Here is a 16,785-nt window from a genome sequence, read left to right as displayed (position 1 = left end):
AGCGAACTTCCACGACGATTCGAACTCAGACACGTACACGAGAGAGCCTAATGCAAGTATTATATTTCACCTTTAACTGCTTGTACGAGGTTGTCTGAATTAATCCTGATTCACGAAATCATAAATGTCTGAAGGGTTTTGGTGAAGTGATTGAACTGTCTGTCTCTCTCTCTCTCTCTCTCTCTCTCTCTCTCTCTCTCTCTCTCTCTCTCTCTCTCTCTCTCTCTCTCTCTCTCTCATCTCTCTCATCTCTCTCTCCCTCGTGGATTCTCTCTTTCCATCATTCTTTTCCCTTTGATTTTATTCGTTAAGTTTGATTTTTCCTTGTTTGTACCATATCGTTTGTTTCTCCTATATATATGCATATTTACCCCCGTGTGATTCGTAGCTTTGTATTCTATAGTGTTTTATTAAAACTCAATAATTGCATTAAACTGAATCCTTATTGTTTTGCTCACAAATCTCGAAGTCACTGAAGCGTAAGATCTAAGCTACCCATTTAAGCTTGATTTTCATGTATTACTACTTTAGTAATACAAATTGTGCAAACATAAGAGATATTATTTGTCCTGATCAAACAGATCAATGTTTCTTAAGGTTTGTAAGATTGATAATTGATGAAGAAATCAATTTGGATAAAGGTTACTTTTAAATGATTAAAGGTTCCGTTATACGTTAATTTTTCTGTACAACAAGCTAATAATATTCATAAACTCATGAATATTCATACCATTTGAATTAATTATTCCCCAGAACTTATTGTTGTTACAGAATGCACAAAGAAACATTAGCGTAGGTGTCGCAGTTTTCAGCATATCAGAGGGAATGTTTGTCTTTCTGTTTCCAGGCTTTCTTCAGTAATTTCACAATCATTTTCAAATGATTCATAATACTCAAAATATCTTTCTCATATATCATGCTAAAACTGGCAACTTTCATATTCAAGTGGCCAATGGAAAGTGACATATGAAAATAAATATATAATTTGCTAGTTACATGCATTATTTTACACACTGGTAATCAAAAGTTTGAAATAATTAAGACTTCTTAAATTGTTTTTGAAAGAAGAAGGCTGAATTTATTTGATCAAAAATACAGTAAAACCACAAATATTAAGAAATATTGATACAATTTCCAATAGGCCTAGTTGTTTTCTATGAGAATGTATTGTAAAATGTAATTTATTTCTGTAAAAGCTGACTTTTCAGCATCATTACTTCAGTAAGTGTCACATGATCCTTCAGAAATCATTTTAATATGCTGTATTTTTCATATCATTTTTAAACTCTTTTCCACTATTTGAGCTCAATTCCATAAAATTACAGATGTCTAGATACTATAGCCACTAGAAAGGCACCCTAAAACAGTCCACATTCTGCACTACATCCTAAGTCTTCTAGACCAGAGTCCTGCACGGGTGACGGGTGACCCGCGAATATTGCTGAAACGGGTGAAAAACATCCTACTGTGTCGGATACGGGTGCGGGTCGGACAAGGGAGAACACGGGTCTAAACACGGGTTTTAAAAAGTCACGTGCAAACGAATATAGGCCTATATATAAAAATATATGCATGTATATTGTAGATGTGTTCCTGAAAATATGCATATACAAAAATATGCCTTGCCTGTATTTCAAGTTGATTTTCAAATCCATATCAGTTTATTTGTTCTCCTCCCAGGAGAATCACAACCGCGCGCGCGCTCTGCCTGCACTCGTCGAGATGGATCATGAGGAGTTGAAGAAAAGATAGCCGCAAATGTGGAAGTTCATCGCTGAGGAAGCACGCAGCTAACTGTGGTAACAAAACCAAGCACACGCAGTTCAATCGAACAGTATTTTTGTTATGGTTCCTGAGTTTAGTCTCTTAATAACACTGTCTTAGTAGCCTACATTAAGCCACTTTTGTACTTTTGTACATAGTATACGTTATTAGTATTATGTTTACTGAGTTTGGTCTCTTAATAACAGTGTCTTACCTACATTAAGCCACGTTAAGCGTTTTAGAATGTCCCGAAGTTGTCCTTAAGTTAATGGTCGTGTAATAACTTATGTATGCTGGCAATAAACATTTTTGTAAGTGTGTCTGTAGTAAACGTTGTTTGTACGGGAAGAAGGAGGCGGGAACCGGCGGACAATCAAAACATTTAATCAAAATAAAATGGCGGCGACAGCCCCTCAAGGTCGACTGCCGCCTACATACAAACAAACACAAAATGAAAATAAAAAGCTGCAGCCCCTCACGGACGACTGCAGCGAACACAAAATAAAACATAACACAAAATCCAGGCCTGGTCCTCTCTCGTCCCTCACTGTCGTCGCTCCTCCTTTATAGTCCCTCACTCCTCCGCGAGGGCCGAGATCGCTGCGGCGCTCAGCTGGCGCTCATCCTCCCTGATGTGCGCCGCCTCGTCCCGCCCTCACGGTCCCTCGGCCTCGCTGCTCGCCACATACCCCCAACGCCCTTCGCAGGCGATCACGGCGGCCGCGGGACCTGGGGGTAAGAACAGCGAGGTGAGAGAACGGAGCGGGGAGCATGAGGAGCGACAGAGACGAGAGAGTGGAGAGAGGAGAAAAAAAAAAAAAAAAAAAAATTCTGGTGCGGTTCCCAGACACACTGCCGCTCGGTCCTCAGCCAGCCGAGAGGCTCTTCCTCGCGGTGCCATGCGGTGGTACTGGACGGCCGGTGGACGGCTCGACACTCCTCCGCCCCCTGGCCGCTGGCGGTGGCTCCTCCTTCTGAGGGCGGCCGGAAGCGAGTCCCCGTCCCGCGCTCCCTGCTCCTCCCCAACCTGGCGGACGGCAGCGCTCCGGCTCCTCCCCAATATGGCGGGCGGCAGCAGGCTTCGGCTCCGGGCAAGCGCTGGGGACTCCTTCGCCCCCTCGCGGACGGCAGCCACCCCACCTCGACCCAGGGGCACGGCAGCGAGCTCTCCGTCCCACCGACCTTCATCCGCTCCAGCACCACCGCTTCGGGCAGCCGCTCGCGGACTTCTCTCCTCCGCGCTGCCCGAACTCCGCGGCACCGCGATCCCCCTCAGCTGCGAGGGCTCTTCGACAGCGTGTCCCTCCTTCCTCCCGGGTTTCGGCACCACTGTAGTAAACGTTGTTTGTACGGGAAGAAGGAGGCGGGAACCGGCGGACAATCAAAACATTTAATCAAAATAAAATGGCGGCGACAGCCCCTCACGGTCGACTGCCGCCTACATACAAACAAACACAAAATGAAAATAAAAAGCTGCAGCCCCTCACGGACGACTGCAGCGAACACAAAATAAAACATAACACAAAATCCAGGCCTGGTCCTCTCTCGTCCCTCACTGTCGTCGCTCCTCCTTTATAGTCCCTCACTCCTCCGCGAGGGCCGAGATCGCTGCGGCGCTCAGCTGGCGCTCATCCTCCCTGATGTGCGCCGCCTCGTCCCGCCCTCACGGTCCCTCGGCCTCGCCACAGTGTCTATAATGTAATATGCTAAACTGACTTTATTGCGGGTGCGGGTCGGGCGTCGGTTCAATTTTAAGCGGGTCGGGTCGGGTGCGGATTTTAATTAGTGCTGTTGTCGGAGAAGGGGTCGGATGCGGTTTTAAGCACTGCGGGTACGGGCGGGTGCGGGTTTACAAAATCGGAGCTGTGCAGGACTCTGTTCTAGACAATAGCATTTTATATGGTCTGATTTTATGGTAGGTATTGAACTTAATGATATTAAACTACAGTGTATGGAAAAGAGAAATCAAAATTTGTATACAAAAAAAAAAAAATACAATTTGCCATGTGCACCAGGAAAGACAAATTATAAACTGAAGAAGTATGCCTGTCATTCAGTATGATAAGCATTTCAATAAAACAATTCATATAATTCATATTTTTGAATAAATAGCTTCTGTGTTTAAAATTGCCCTGTGTATAATGAGCTGGTGGGTTTATGGTGAGGTGTGTTGCACACCGGGTGTGATGGGCCGCTTTGTGCCAGAAAGTCCAGGGCCACTTTTTTGCCCCAGTCCACCCCTGCTTTCCAGTGTCTTCATGCGCAGGAAGTTGTGCAACACACATGTGGCCTTCACACACACCTCTGCAACCTCTGGACTGGTTGCAATGACACGGGCGGTACATCCGCCACCGAGCTGAGAGGATGCCAAAGGCGCACTCAACTACCAACCTAGCCCGGCTGAGGCGGTAATTGAACACCCTTTTCTCTGGTGGGATGTGATGTCCAGGGTATGGCCGCAAGAGGTTGGTCATCAGTGGGAAGCCCTCATCCCCGGCAGATTGACCATTATTTGGCTTGACACCGGAGTGGTTTGGATCAGGTGATGATGGACCAGGATCGGCTTGGGTTCCTGTCAGGTCGGGGTTGGACTTCTGGTCAAGTCTCGAGCTCAAGCCCTCCACCAAGGACAGCAAGTGTTATCTCCTATCCAATACAAAGATTATATGAACATGTGAACTCATGAATGTTTTTTTTTTTTTTAGCTGATTTACAACAGAACTGAATTCTTGCAATTGCATCACTAATTGTGTTATTTTCCTGTTTATTACTGTGAAGCTGCTGTGAAACAATCTGTATTGTATAAAGCGCCGTATAAATGAAGCTGACTTGACTTGACTATAACAAGAACATGAACACAAATTTGAAAACCTCACTACAAATAATCCAGAATTGAAGATAAATGATATTAATCCTACTCTGTCTGTTACACTACCTCACACCTGAAATCACTGATCGAGTGAATCTCCTGAACTTCTCCTGAACTTCTCCAGATCATTTCTAATCCATTCATGTTGTAACACCTGCTCTAACGTCGGCCGTTTCGTTGGATCCCGGGCTAGGCACTGGCTAATCAGATCACTGCATTCTGTACACATTTTATTAAGGAGAGAGCTGGTTAGTCATGATGACCATGTGACACGAATGTTGGCAATTATGAAAACAGCATCTGGTGAACTATAAACTGAATGCATTTCAACTTGAAACATCTTACATACTTCACCTTTACCTGTTTCTAAACAGAGCCTTTGCTTTATGTGTGTGTGTTTATCGATATTCTTCACTCACCTTTGGATAAGTTGGAGTTCTGAAATGTAACTTTGGCCTGTGTGATTTCCGTTCTATTGCCAAAGGGAGAACGTCCGTTAACCATCAGGTACAACAACACCCCTAGAGCCCAGACATTTGCTGGGACGGCGTGGAATCGAGATTCTGTGAAGACTTCAGGTGGGCAGTAAGAAGGTAATCCTGTGAGCAAGACATTTTTGCACATTGTTGAGCAATTTCTTCAAAGCATCAAATAATCAGAAAGTCACTACATCCAGGTTTCCACACTCCAAAAATACTCACCACGGTATATTTTTGTCTCGTAGCCATCACCACTAAGTAGCTGACCGCAGCCAAAGTCGATCAGCTTGAGCTCTAACGTGTTTGTCTTCACCAGGAAATTCTCTGCATGAACGTCATTATGAAAAACGCCATGCTCGATGCAGTGCTGTACCGCCAGCGCAGCCTGTCGCAGGATGACCCGTGCTGTTGTTTCATCCAGTTGACACGAATGACGAATGATGAAGTCCAGCAAGCTCTCGCAGGGGTCAGGGAACTCCATTATGAGAACGAATGTCCGAGGATGTTCAAACCAGTCGTACAGTCGGACGACGTAGGGGCTTATGGGTTCATGCCTCATCATTAGCAGCAGCGCCACTTCTGTAACGAGAGGTTCGGGATGCCCGGGCTAGAGAAAAGTAGTAGACAGAAGGTTAGCTGGGTAAAAATCTGAAGAAAACCTATCATTTTTAAATGTACTTTTCTTTGATCTTTACAGACACGATCATCAGAGCCTTTCCAGGTTTATTGATCTATTACATTTACACCTAATGCTTCCTACAGGTGTATTGACTACAGTAATCAGCACTTAAACAACAAACAGCACTTAAACAACAAATACAACTTTTGACCAACTTACAATATCAAGATAACGATCATTGTCAATCTTGTGCATCTGCTTGATGGCAACCTGCAAAAAAAAAAACAGCGTTCAATAACGGTATTCAAGCGCCTGACTTTGCACATAACATTTACGATTTGAGCATCTAAGTATTAACCCATCTGTATTAAGAATGTTTTGATGCATGCAAGAGCAAAAATGTTTGTACAATTCAGCAAGATTGCTTTACCTTTTTGCCATCAAACTTCCGTGTTCCCTTGAACACTCTCCCAAAAGTTCCGGATCCAATCATCTCTCCCACGTTATAGAGAGTCTCAAAGGAGTCTGAAAAACAAAATATGAGAAATGTATGAGCTTGCAAACAAGACGATAATAATACTGTTTAAAACAATGTTGGAGAAATAATGTCTTTAATAATTTTAATAATAAATAATACTTTTACTTTAAAAAAAGGTTCCCAGTAAAATGAAATCCAATGTGACTGTACACTGCCCAGCCTTATTTCAGTCTCACCTGTTGAGCTCGTGTTCACCGGTGAAGCCTCCATAAGGCCATTTGAAGTCTCCGTTGGCTCGACGGGAACTTGACCTGGCAGCGGATGGCACATCCACTCTTCGTCGCTCCAACTGCCCTGTTCGTTTCGGCTATCCGATCTATCGCCACTCCACCTCCAATCGACGATGTACGAGCCTCTGCTGCTAAGGCTCAACGACTCTCTGCAGAACCGCCTCACTGTATTGTCCTCAGAGAGGGACAAATATGATGTGGACATGATGCCTGCTGAAGACATTTTTAATAATATTAATAATCAATGTCAATGGTGAAATTGTTACTTTATGTTTTATTTTTTTCAACTTTCTATTTTCAATGACACATTATTTTGTTAACTGAGCCATAACTTGTGTAATAAAAGCCTATTCTGACCTCTGCGAAAGCCTTTAGATGGAGTGGACGGACGTCCATGATCATCTGGGCTCTGCCGGCTGCCGCTCTGCCACTCTCTCTTCCTGTCAGTCCGACCTGTTGGCACAGAAACAGAAAACTCAGAAGACAGAAGCGCTAAATGTGTAGGAAGCTCCTGGATCTGTGATTGCTAGATCCTTTGTTTTATATTAAAAAATATCAGTGCAAACAAGACGATAATAATTCTGTTTAAAACAATGTTGGAGAAATAATGTCTGCAGATTGACCATTATTTGGCTTGACGCCGGAGTGATCTGGATCAGGTGATGATGGACCAGGATCGGGCTCTGGCTCCAGATCCGCTGGAGGAACAAAAGACTCCACAACATCCACATCACTGAGACAACAGCAGAGGAGCGAGCGCCTCACAGCCTTACACACGTTCCTGAGGAAAGAACGAACTCGTTTCCTCTTCTTACATTCTGTGGGTTTTTCTGAAATGAAGAAAACAAAACTGAATGATTAGAAACATCTCTGACGTCCAATTAGGCAGTGATAAAATGACATAACTTACGTTTTACTTAAAAAAAAGGTCACCAGTAAAATGAAATTCAATGTGACTGTACACTGCCCAGCCTTATTTCAGTCTCACCTGTTGAGCTCGTGATGTACGAGCCTCGGCTGCTAAGGCTCAACGACTCTCTGCAGAACCGCCTCACTATATTGTCCTCAGAGAGGGACAAATATGATGTGGACATGGTGCCTGGTCAAGACATTTTTAATAATATTAATAATCAATGTCAGTGGTCACATGAAATTGTTATTTTCAATGACACATTATTTGTTAAAGGGTTAGTTCACCCAAACGCCGGCGCTACGTCATATTCTCGCGCATGCGTCGTGGAGGCCTACACGGAAGACAAGAAGAGGTTGAATAAAGGCGTTATTTTGATTTTTTTTTTGGCACAAAAACTATTGACGTCGCCTCGTAAAATTATTGTAGAGCCACTGTGGTGAGATGGACTTTGTAACGACATTTTAAGTGCCTTTTATGGGTCTTGTGAGTGTAAATGTACCAGGGTTTTTCCTACATTGAAAATTTTTTGGCGGCCGCCAAAACAAATTTTTGTCCCGCCAAAGCTTTATTTGATGAGCTATTGTGATTTATGAATGATGTAGAATAGATGCTGCGCTTGTAACTGAGTGACAGAGAGACGATCAGAGCTCCTCCCTCGCTCGCACTCTCTCTGTCTTCAAAATAAGCATTCGTAGCTTTCTAATATTTCACATATTACGTTAATAAAAATCAAAAGGTCGGAAGACCGAATCCATGTTGCACGTGGCGCTATCAGACGATGTTTTCCTTTCATTGCCGCTGGGTGTGAAATGCGCTCAAAAAACATTGACTGATTCTCTGACCAGCTGACATAAAGCATACTTTCAATAAACGGGAAACAAATCGTGTCCAGTTATGAAGTGTTTTCTGTGTGTTGACAAATCTTTCGCGATGTTCTAACAGACGGGATTCGCACACAACGCGTCTGCTAATGTCCGATTCGCAACCTAATGAACCGAATCATTTTAACGACTGGTTAGAACAACTGATCTGTCCAACACTGAACTAACGAATCAGTTTAAATTTACTCAGAACACCTGAAATGAGAACACAAGTGTGCTTACACAATTTAGCAAGAGTGGGTGTAAGAGTTAGTTTTAATTATCCAGTCTTTCAGCTTATTTATGTTCATAATGTGTAGTAAAATAAATAGCCTATAAATCACTTAGTTTAGACTGTGAGGTGAACCCAGAACAAAGTTGTTGTTAGCTAGCTGATAATTTTATGAAATTGTATATGGCAGAAAATTAGGCTATTTGTTCATTTTTTTAAAACTACTTTTTAATATTGATATGATTATATACCAAAACAATTATCAGTAAATAGTGTAAAAATGAGGAACAAAAACAAACATCAAGGTATCCCACATGAAGAAATACTATAGTATATTATAGTAAAATTACTATAGTGTTTTTGAGCCATACTATAGTAAAGATACTACAGTAAATTGTAGTATATTGTATTATATTATAGTATTTACTACACTTTGTTTATTTACTGTAGTATATTTACTATAGTACAGTTCAAAAACACTATAGTATTTACTAGAGTAATTTTACTATAATATACTATAGTATTTTTTCATGTGGGATCAAAATAAGATAAGCAAAAGTTACAAACTTTCTTTGAATTTATTTAAAATGTATTGTCAGTATTGCGCTTGCAGATCATGTGGGTAGGGGACTTTTTTTACTGTGCGTGCGTGTGTCATGTCTGTCAGCCACCACCGAAGACCATTTTTGACCCAGGAAAAACCCTGTGTACTGAATGCCAATGGAGGCCTATCTGAGGCCTTCTCAGCCATCAGCTTTCAACAAAAAATATCTTCATTTGTGTTCCGAAGATGAAGGTCTTAAGGGTGTCGAACGACATGAGGGTGAGTAATTAATGACATCATTTTCATTTTTGGGTGAACTAACCCTTTAACTGAGCCATAACTTGTGTAATAAAAGCCTATTCTGACCTCTGCGAAAGCCTTTAGATGGAGTGGACGGACGTCCATGATCATCTGGGCTCTGCCGGCTGCCGCTCTGCCACGCTCTCTTCCTGTCAGTCTGACCTGTGGGCACAGAAACAGAAAACTCAGAAGACAGAAGCGCTAAATGTGTAGGAAGCTCCTGGATCTGTGATCTGGGTCTGGTCTGGCAGCGTATCCTGGGGGCCAGTTGCATAAACTAAGCCATTACGTTAAGACAGTGTCTTAAGATCTAGTATGAGCCACTAGCAGTTAGGCAAGTCTATGTTTTTATGTAACTGATTTAAAAAAATGTATGAACAGTCTTAAAGAAAAAAAATGTATGTCTAACTTGTAAGACTAGTCTTAACGGTTTATGCAACCGGCCCAGGCCTGATCACGGTCATCAGAACACTGTCTGTCTCCAAACCTCCTGACCAGCCGTCTGAGAGAAAGCAGCTCTCCTGGATATGGAGCGGCCCGAGGCTGAAATATTTCAGTAACATAACATAACTAACGTTAAAGCACTCACCTTCTCTTTCACCCATCATCTTCGCCATCGACATCCTCCTGCAATCTGGAACAAAAACAATACAAAACACAAAACAAAACAAAACAACACACAATACAATACAATAAACTCTCCTCAAAAATACTCCTCCAAAAAAAAAGAAAACAAAAACAAAGAATTAATCAAACTCGACACTCCTAAAATAAGAAAAGAACAATAAGATAAAAGTATCTACAACTCAAAAATGTAACTCTGTAAAGGATATCTCCTGCGATGTTCTTCCAGAATAAAAGTCTCGTCTCCTCCAAACAGCTTCAAAATTTCAAGGTCAGCACAGAAAATATTCTGCAAAAGTTTGTGAAATCGCCTCAGTCGTCTCTCTCAACAACAGATCAACAACACAATCGGTGCGTGTCTGAGTCTGCGTCAGAATTCATAACAGGCGTCGCCATAGCAACTAAAACGTGAATCATTCATATGAGCGGAGCCGTGAGCGCGCATCGATCTGAACACATTTATTGAATAGTTACAAACTTCATTTGGACGTTTTCTTTATTAAAAAGTTTGAACCTGTTTCATTGACTCAGTTCAAAACTTTGATTCAGTGATTCCTCTGCATCATCATCACTCAGAAATGCTAGATGTCTGTGCATGCATCAAAATGTGTTGGTAAATACTTTGATTTATTTATTTTTACTATATTTTTGCATATGAATAAAAAATATTAAATAATGTTTCCTTGTATTAGTTTAACCTCTCAATCCGCAGTGGTGCATTAAAGGATTAATGAAATGATAAATTATTAATTTAATGCTTCATTTAGCATTTAATTAAATGCTAAAGGACCGGCCACTTAAACATCAGCATAATAAATGCAGTTACTCATCTTTCATCTCCTATCGTGCAGATCCGATCGGACGAATCCAATAAACACCAGCATGTAAGTGTAAGGGTCCACTCTGAAAAATAGAGGGGGGCAAACAAAAAAATCCTCCTTCATTTACTTGAGCGTATTTGAGTTATATTAGTAATTAATCACGTCCATTTTCAATGCAATAGCGAGTATTCTGAGGATCTCCCCTGCAGTTTAGAGTCTTCAGCTCCAGTTAAACCCTCCCAGGTCTCTCTCCTTCAATCACAGGCCTTCTGATGACTCATTATATACAGGAAGCGCATTACAGGCTCCGTGAGGTGTCAGTCAAAGCGGCTATGGTTTTGGTTGGATAAAGGCAGGCAATGCCTAGCCAATGCCTTGCCAACAAAGGTTTGATTGATGGACGTTGTAACCAATCAAAAGGCATCATCTTGCGAGAGCACACCGCAGTGGAGACTGGCACTTCTTATCAACTAAATTAGTTTTTTACACTTTGTAAATTCTGTAATAGTTGCTTTAGTTTTTCAGTAACTGTATATATCCATTATAATTAGCAGTTTATTGCAGATTTATTTGAATGAAACGCTACTCTTTACAATTACAAATCTTCTGAAATAAAGGGCCTTTTTGAAAGGACGCCTAGAGGTTTTTTTTTTTTTTTTTGACATAAAAGCTTACAGAAGCTACATTTGTAAGAGTATCATCCTCAAATTTGAATCACAACATGATCAGAAATGCAGTTTTATATTTAGGTTATTTTCAGGCCTTTAACATTAAAGGATCATACATTTTTCCCTGAGTGAATTTCAATACAACTTTTCAGGGTAGAGGAGGCGTGCAAGATGGCGCCCTGATCACATGTACGTTTGTGAGCTCAGCAATCCCAAACTGTTTTATAATAGTTACAACGAAACTTTTTTTTTGTTGAGAATTTCCATTTATTAATGTCTTGAATTTTTGGAACAACGATAATGGGAGGATCTGAAAAGAGGAAAGGTGTGAAGAAGTCAGGGAAAACAGTGTCGGATACTCCTGCTGGATCTGCTGGCACAGGTGACGATAAACAAGCAGTCGAACGACATAACAGTACTCCTGCAACCGGGGTATTGAAGGACAGTTTGCTAGCCTAGAAATCTAGACGCACCCTAGCGTAGGGTTGCCACCCGTCCCGTAAAATACGGAATCGTCCCGTATTTACAAGCAAAATGACGCGTTCCGTATCAAACCAATACGGGACGCGATTTGTCCCGTATTTTACACAGGTCCACACATAGTTCAATAAACACATACGGAGTTTGCAGTGTGGAGAATACTGATAGCAAATATAAAGAATCAATTTCACAATAAGTAGTACAGGAGCTCATTTGTGCGTGATTGCGGGCTTTGTTGCTATAGCGGCGGAGTCTCGAGAACATGCGCTGTGCCAGAGTGTGCCTGTAAACTTGCGCGGTTTTTTAAAAACATGTCGAGCTTGCGTTGCGTCCACCGTTTGAAGAACGCAAGGGGATCTCCAGATATAGAACTGAATTAATATCAAAAAGGTATCAATGGGTCTGTCCAGTAACTCATGATGAACCTCAGGCCAACTGCACACTTTATGAGAAGCATTTCAGTGTCTCAGACTGTCTGACTGTGGTGACAGACCAGTCTATGTGACAGACACATCCGTGCTTCTAAAGGTAGGCCTATAGTTTTTTTTAATGGATAATATATTAATATAATATTCCAATACATTATCAGAGCTTGGCAGACAGAATTATTATTTTTTTAGACAGGTTAATTTATAGATTCTAGCCTAATAAATGTTATTATTAATTTATCATTTATTTAGGCTATATCATACATAATAAATAATCCTGTCATTTAAAGTTTATGACATTTAAAAAATATTTAGATAAAAATGGGACAAATAATTACACGATAATATAGTCATAATTTAAGTAAATTATTCAAAGAAAATAAACATTTTTAAAATTCAAAAAAGTGATTAGGCCTGGTTCAGAATGACTTCTTAAAGGGACAGTTCACCCAAAAATGAAAATTCTGTCATCATTTATTCACCCTCAAGTTGTTCCAAACATGTATACATTTCTTTGTTATGTTGAACACGTAGGAAGATTACTGTGGAAGTCAATGGTGCCCCCAAAGCAGCCTGGTAAAAACTTTCTTCAAAATATCTTCTTTTGTGTAGGCCTACAGGAGAACAAAGAAACTCATACAGGTTTGGAACATCATGAGGCGTCATAAGTGCACCAAATAGGCTAAGAGTTCTTTAGAATTAAATAAAATAATCAAATGTAAAATAATATAGCATGTGTTCTGTTGCAAATTCACGTACTTGATCTTATGTTTTCTTATGGTTTATTATTGAGCTGTCAAGTTGTTAATGTTGAAATAATCATTTCATGACGTATTCTTTATTTCTGCCCTTTATGCAATTGTTTTTTAGGGGATTTTTTTTTTCGGGGGTGGATATTTGCTGTCAAAGTGAGGCCAAAGTGAATGGGAGTCAATGGGATGCTAACAGCAGGTGATGGCTTGGTTAGCAATGGCTGCCCCTATGGAAGGTACACTTTCCGGGGGCTGGATTACCCCGTTGGGAAAAACCAAACTCTGGTCAGGCCAATCACAGCGTGTGTAGAGTCGGTGGGCGGGCTTTACATAATGACGGTACGAGTTGCGGAGGTTCTGCGTGCCACTCGTAAACACAGAAGCTGGCGAACAGCGGTCTTTTGAATCGGCTTTGACTCTGGAAGACTTGGAGTTAAGCTTGGAGTTAAGCCGTAGTCAACGCTTCTCGTTTACTTTGAATGGGTGACGTCATGCGTTGCCGAACTGAATTGTGGGTTCCGTTGCGTCGCTTCACTCGCGTTGCAAGCATAGGTTGCAAGCGGCAAAAGTTGAAGATTTCTCAACTTTTCAAGCGCCAACGCAGGCGTCATCCAATCAGATCACCCTATGCAAATATCCTAGAGCAGACGCTAGCCAATAGCGTTCGTTTAAAACACTGGTGAATGAAGAGTGAAGAACGATCTAAAATGGAGGAAAAGCTAATAATTGCGGTGGGTAATCACCCGGTCCTTTACGACCAACAAGGCCGGACTTACCATTGGGCTTGACTGGGCTGAAGCCCATGGGCCCCGCCCAATAGGGGGCCCCGCCCTTTTACGTTGATTTTTTTCAATAATATGTCAGTCATTTAATTTTTAATTTAAAGTTTGTTGATTGGAAAACGTGCGTGCTTATTGGGCGCGAAAAGGTCCGAAATCCGTTCAAAATAAGGATGCTAATGTCAAGGCTTCTGAACGCCACTACAAACATCAGAAGAGACTCGATTGATGTCAGAAGTTCGCTTCGTTTGGATGATGTGAACACGGTCTTCCGAACTCGGGTGCGCACCCGCGAACCGTACCAGAGTCCCCTTAAAAAGGGTGGTCTGGGGTACGGTTCATGTGAACTCCGGTACGGTTCGCTGCTGATGTGAACGCAATCGTACTAAATCGCGGAAGTGAACCGATATTAATTACATATGATTTGATAAAAATGTGTGTTTGTGTGTGTTTCACTCATTTCCGCAATCGCAATCGAACTCGGGTTCGTTCCAGGCAATCGAACCAAGTGTGAAAGCACCCTAAAACTCATTTGAATGGTGAGTACTTGCCCAGAGAATGGTTGCTCTACCCACCATCCATCGGTTGTGTATTTTGTTTTGCTTGCCGCCTTTTTGGCAAAGTTTGCCGGTCAATCCCTTTTTGAGTCTGGCTATATGTGATGTAGTAGACATACTGTAGGTCAAAGTCAGCCTAACACTTCCTATATGTGTATGGAGATGTATATAATCTATACAATATGTCAGCACTTACCAAGAACAGTTTTTTTTTTTTTAAGATTTATACACTCATAGATTTAGCTATTTATATGTAATACAAATGATTTGTTTTTCAATATGGTTTCCAGGTAAATAAGTGTTTTATTCTCATTCTGACCAAGACATTTGTGCATTGCAATAAACACATGATCACTTTGAACTTTTTTAATCATTATTTATTTATTTATTGGAAAACTTTTTCAAGCTTCAATCAGTGGTCATATAAATACATTTTCACGTTTTGTATTTTTTCTTTTTTTTTTTACATGTAACACTGTATACTGTACCAGTCACCTTTTGAAATTAGCTTTGCACTTCAAATAACGATTGGATCGATTATATTGTTACGCCACCAGATGGCGACAAATTACTTTTAAAAAACATTTGTCATTGAATCGTTCATTCAGGAGATTGGTTCAAAGATGCTGATTCATCTATGAAACGATTGTATTTGATTGAGGAATTTAATCATTCATTCAAACCCAAGTTTTTTTTAAATAAATAATTCAGATTAATTAAAAAATTTTATAGACTTCAGCAATTAACATAAATTATGTTATTTTGTTTAGTTGTTTGTTCAGAATCGTGATCTCTATTTTTATTCTCAGTTTATCCAGAATTGTGTTGCTCTAATACATAGCTTATGTATCATTTTGTTCTATTTAAAGTAATGTATAGAAGGTAGGGCCCGAAAGTGACTCAAGCCCAGGGGCCCCCACCACCCTAAGTCCTGCCCTGACGACCAATCATTGTTTACATACTGGGACACAAACCGGAGAGACCAGGCCTGGAAGGAGGTGGCAGAGACGGTTGGAGAATCTGGTATGTATCATGCTTGTATTCTGTCCTTGTACTCTGTTTATCATTGAATGACAGGCAGCATATCATATCATGTGTGGATCAAATAGGCGCTATCGCCCAGCCAAATGAGGAATAAAATATTAAAGTGATCAGTTTTCATACACAAAATAATGAATTACATTTGAGTGGAAGGTGGATTTGACCGTTTATCTGTCAGTTGGCTGGTAGATGGTAAACGCTTAAAAAAATGTATTTATTATGAACCTTGCATAATTGAAATCTATACCAGAACCTGTTTTATTTGGCATGTTTAATTCAGTTCTTATTTTAATAACTAAACAAGTTTAAACACTTGAGCAACACTTGTTGTATTTGAATTAATTGTTTAATTTATTTACATTTTTGCATGTCAGAGGATACATGTAGGACCCGATGGAAGTCACTGGGGGACAGATTTAGGAAGGAGAAGAAAAAAGAAAGGGAAATGACAAGGAGTGGGGCAGGGTCGCCTGGGACCCAACCCTGGCGTTTCATGGCGGTGTTGGGATTTCTCACACCATTCCTTCATGACCGTGAGACGTCCAGCAACATCCCCAGACGACCTCTGCCCCCTTCACATCAGTCCATCAGTCCAGAGCCAGAGGAGGACAGCCAGGTCAGAGAAGACAGCCAGGCCATCACCCAGCAAGCCCCTTCAAGCAGAGGAGATGAGGCAGGCAGTGACACAGGCAGGCAGAACCTAACAAAGCTCTCAAATACATTATTATTTCAGTACTATCAAGGAGGGTTAAGTCATTTAGAAAATCAATGTCAATCTGTGTAGAGCTGAACCATATGCTGCAAAGTTTAGGCCACACAACCGTTGACACCTAATGCGTAATAACGTTATATAATAAATTATTTCAAAGAATGATTTGACATTAAAATCATGCCATGTTCATTGATTATCAATTGTTGCTGTAACTATGCAGGCAGACAGACAGAGCAGGAGGAAACTGTCGAGATCAATGACAAGGGTAGGAAGATAAAAAAAAGGGAAATGTCTTCTTTTGAGAGAGGACTGTTGGCAGCAATTGAGCCCCTGACGCAGATGACCACGCTGCCACATCCACCACCACCGCCGCCGCCTCCAACACCAGCAGCAGATGAAGACGAGGTTTTCTTTCAGAGCCTCTTGCCGTCCCTTCGTAGGCTTTCTGTGCTGAGGAGGGCCAGGCTTCTGCACACACACACACATACATATTACATACATACAGCACTAAAATAAACATATTAAAATAATCGTATGGCTGTATTGTTTTCTCATGTTCATATAGAATAATACAG

At 41.1% G+C, this 16,785-nt stretch overlaps 1 protein-coding gene across 1 annotated transcript; it reads right to left on the bottom strand.

The window, feature by feature from the left end:
* Nucleotides 1–1,060: 1,060 nt before the first annotated feature.
* LOC307118573 (uncharacterized protein) lies at nucleotides 1,061–10,333 on the bottom strand. Its single transcript, XM_079804228.1, has 11 exons — nucleotides 9,938–10,333; nucleotides 9,415–9,510; nucleotides 7,488–7,598; nucleotides 7,123–7,329; nucleotides 6,857–6,952; nucleotides 6,446–6,712; nucleotides 6,162–6,256; nucleotides 5,951–6,001; nucleotides 5,335–5,719; nucleotides 5,053–5,232; nucleotides 1,061–4,410 (listed from the first exon to the last, which is right to left on the bottom strand). Exons 1-11 carry the CDS (start codon nucleotides 9,969–9,971, stop codon nucleotides 4,376–4,378), a joined length of 1,557 nt encoding a protein of 518 aa, XP_079660354.1. The 5' UTR covers nucleotides 9,972–10,333; the 3' UTR covers nucleotides 1,061–4,375.
* Nucleotides 10,334–16,785: the final 6,452 nt, after the last annotated feature.

Source organism: Gobio gobio (assembly GCF_949357685.1).
Source record: "Gobio gobio genome assembly, chromosome: 22".
NCBI lineage: Eukaryota > Metazoa > Chordata > Actinopteri > Cypriniformes > Gobionidae > Gobio > Gobio gobio.
Note: the sequence above shows the minus strand (reverse complement) of the source record. Positions and strands in the feature narration are given on the sequence as shown.